Here is a 2,493-nt window from a genome sequence, read left to right on the forward strand (position 1 = left end):
GGTCCTTTTGATCCATCGGCTCGGTGCGGCTGCCGAGGTGCGGGATCCCGTGCATGAAGTGCACAATTGGAGCACTCGGCCGCACAAACTGAGGCGGCGCGGCGGCCGTCTGAAGCGCGCCGTACGGCAGGAGCTTGGCGTGCCTCCAAAGCGCGCTCGCGTTGCGGTGCCACAGCTCTCCGATACAGCCCTGCTCCCACGGGAAGCGCATGAGCAGCTTGAGGCATATCGGCGCGTCCTTGCTCGTCTCGGGCCGGCTGGCGTTGAGGCTGATAAACCAGCGCAGCCAAGCGCGCGCGTAGGGCGTGTTGCGGACGACCATGACTCCCGTATTGACGAAGAGGTCGGACGGACGATCGCCGGAGAGCAGGATGTCGGGGCCTCGCCCGCCACCCACAATGCCGTGTGCCTCGAGCTGCGCCGCAAGCGCGTCGCCGTTCTCGTGCAGGAAGACTGCGTCAGCATCGAGCCACAGCACAGCGGCCACAGGTGTGCCTTGCACTCCGCCCTCGAGAGTGCGCAGCATCAGGCTCAGCCGCTGCCACGATGGGCGGCGATCCGGACTGTAGACGACATCACTCGAGACGAATGCAAAGCCGTGCCGTTCCGCGTACCTGCGGTTGATGTCGGCGGCGATGCCGGCAGAGCTCGCGATGGCTGTGTCGTACCACATGCAGATTGCTAGGTGATAGGCACTCGACTGCGTGAAGGGCAGGTCCGGCAGCAACGGCATTTTAAAGGGGAGGTGTGAGCTGTGGTGAGCGGTCGGCCCGCAGGGCGAGTAAGCACGGCTCGACGCAAAGTTGTGCGTGTGTCAATCAGCGTATTTTCACATTTGTCGACATTTGGTGTGACACTGTTTCGCCTCCTTCTTCCTTCTTCTCACTGACTAGAAGGGTCTTATTAGGTCCGGGGTTGTAAAGAAAGAAAGAAACACGTTTCTTAGCACAACGCGTTTCTGAAAGAAAAGAAAGAAAACAGACAACCCAAGGGAGGGATGGGAGAACGGAACGCCGCCACCACACAGGGATATTAAGGAGAGGAGTGTGATGCGCTAGCCGTCGCCCACCCTGGGGAGTCTGAGGGCCCAACTTGAGAATCGTGCTTTTTTGGTGAGGGACCAAAGCGCGAAGGACCACTTTTGGGTTAGGGACCGCGAGCGACAGGTTAGGGACCGATCGCCACCGCTCACGCCAGCGGACGGCCACCATCTGTGTTTTTGGCTTCGCCACCGTCCAAAGCGTGCGCAATGCGCTCGCCGACATCGAGCGAGCTCGCCTCTCCGAGGAGCGGCTTGCTGTGCGGACGCCTTCTTGTGGCTCTCGTCGAGAGCGTTTTGCGTCCCGGCGGGTGGGAGAGCATGTGTCGTTTGATGTGTCACTGTGTACGTCATGTCAGTCTTGATAACAAGTACGGTCGATCCGTCAAAGCGATACACTCGTCACGATCACGTTGGACGGCTTGCACGGAGCTCTGTGCCGGCACACAGGAAGAGCCGACGGCAAGAAGAGCTCGATGGGGAGCGAGAATCGCCAAAGGTGCTCACGGAGGTTTCGGAAGTCCGCCTTGATGCGATTAGTCCCCCCAGGTTTGACTGCGTAGGTCGCGGAACTCGTTGAGTACTCGTAGCCTTTCTGCGCCTCCGTCTGCATCGCGTCGGCTGCACTGCGGCAAGAGCAGTCTTTTCGGAAGATATCGACGATTTTCGAGAGCCACCCGCTTGGGAGCGATTGAGCGCGTCACGGAGGACTCAGGTTCCACCTAAACCTCCTCTGACGGTTCTCGCTCCCCATCGAGCTCTTCTTGCCGTACGGCTCCTCCTGTGCGTGCCGGCACAGAGCTCCGTGCAAGCCGTCCAACGTGATCGTGACGAGTGTATCGCTTTGACGGATCGACCGTACTTGTTATCAAGACTGACATGAGGTACACAGTGACACATCAAACGACACATGTTCTCCCACCCGCCGGGCCGCAAAACGCTCTCGACGAGAGAGCCACAAGAAGCCGTCCACACAGCAAGCCGGTCGGTCGAACACGTTGCTCGCTCGATGCCGGCGAGCGCATGTCGCACGAGGCAGACGGTGGCGTAGCTAACATCACTGACGACGGCCGTCCGCTGGCGTGAGCGGCGGCGATCGGTCCCTAACCTGCGGTCCTTCACCGTAATCGGTCCTTCGCCTTCATCCCTAACCCAAAAAAGCACGATTCTCAAGTTGGGCCCTCAGTCTGCCTCTTCGTATCTCTTTTCGCAGTCTCTCGCCGCTTCTCGCTGCAACCTTCATGCCACCTCGCGGCCGTCCCACTCTCGTCCTTCACAACGCGTTTCTTTTCCCTAGTGTCGCGAGCTAAATTTCTTTTTCCCTTCCCGACCTTCGCTAGAAACCACTCCCCAGATATGCTCTCGCTGCTCGCCGCCTCGCCGTCGGTCGTCGTCTCGCCGGTCGGCGCCTCGCGCCTGGCCGTTGGCCCAGTCCGCGTCGGCCAGCCCGCCTG

General features: G+C 60.4%; 1 protein-coding gene across 1 annotated transcript; it reads right to left on the reverse strand.

Moving 5' to 3' along the window:
- Positions 1-85: 85 nt before the first annotated feature.
- EMIHUDRAFT_122638 (hypothetical protein) lies at positions 86-673 on the reverse strand (the record flags this gene model as incomplete). The annotated part of the gene is made up of 1 exon (XM_005787980.1): positions 86-673. A coding segment is annotated over one exon (588 nt), but the record flags the coding sequence as incomplete, so codon positions are not given.
- Between the last annotated feature and the right edge of the window lie 1,820 nt (positions 674-2,493).

Source organism: Emiliania huxleyi, assembly GCF_000372725.1.
Source record: "Emiliania huxleyi CCMP1516 chromosome Unknown EMIHUscaffold_1390, whole genome shotgun sequence".
In the NCBI taxonomy this organism is placed as follows: Eukaryota; Haptophyta; order Isochrysidales; family Noelaerhabdaceae; genus Emiliania; species Emiliania huxleyi.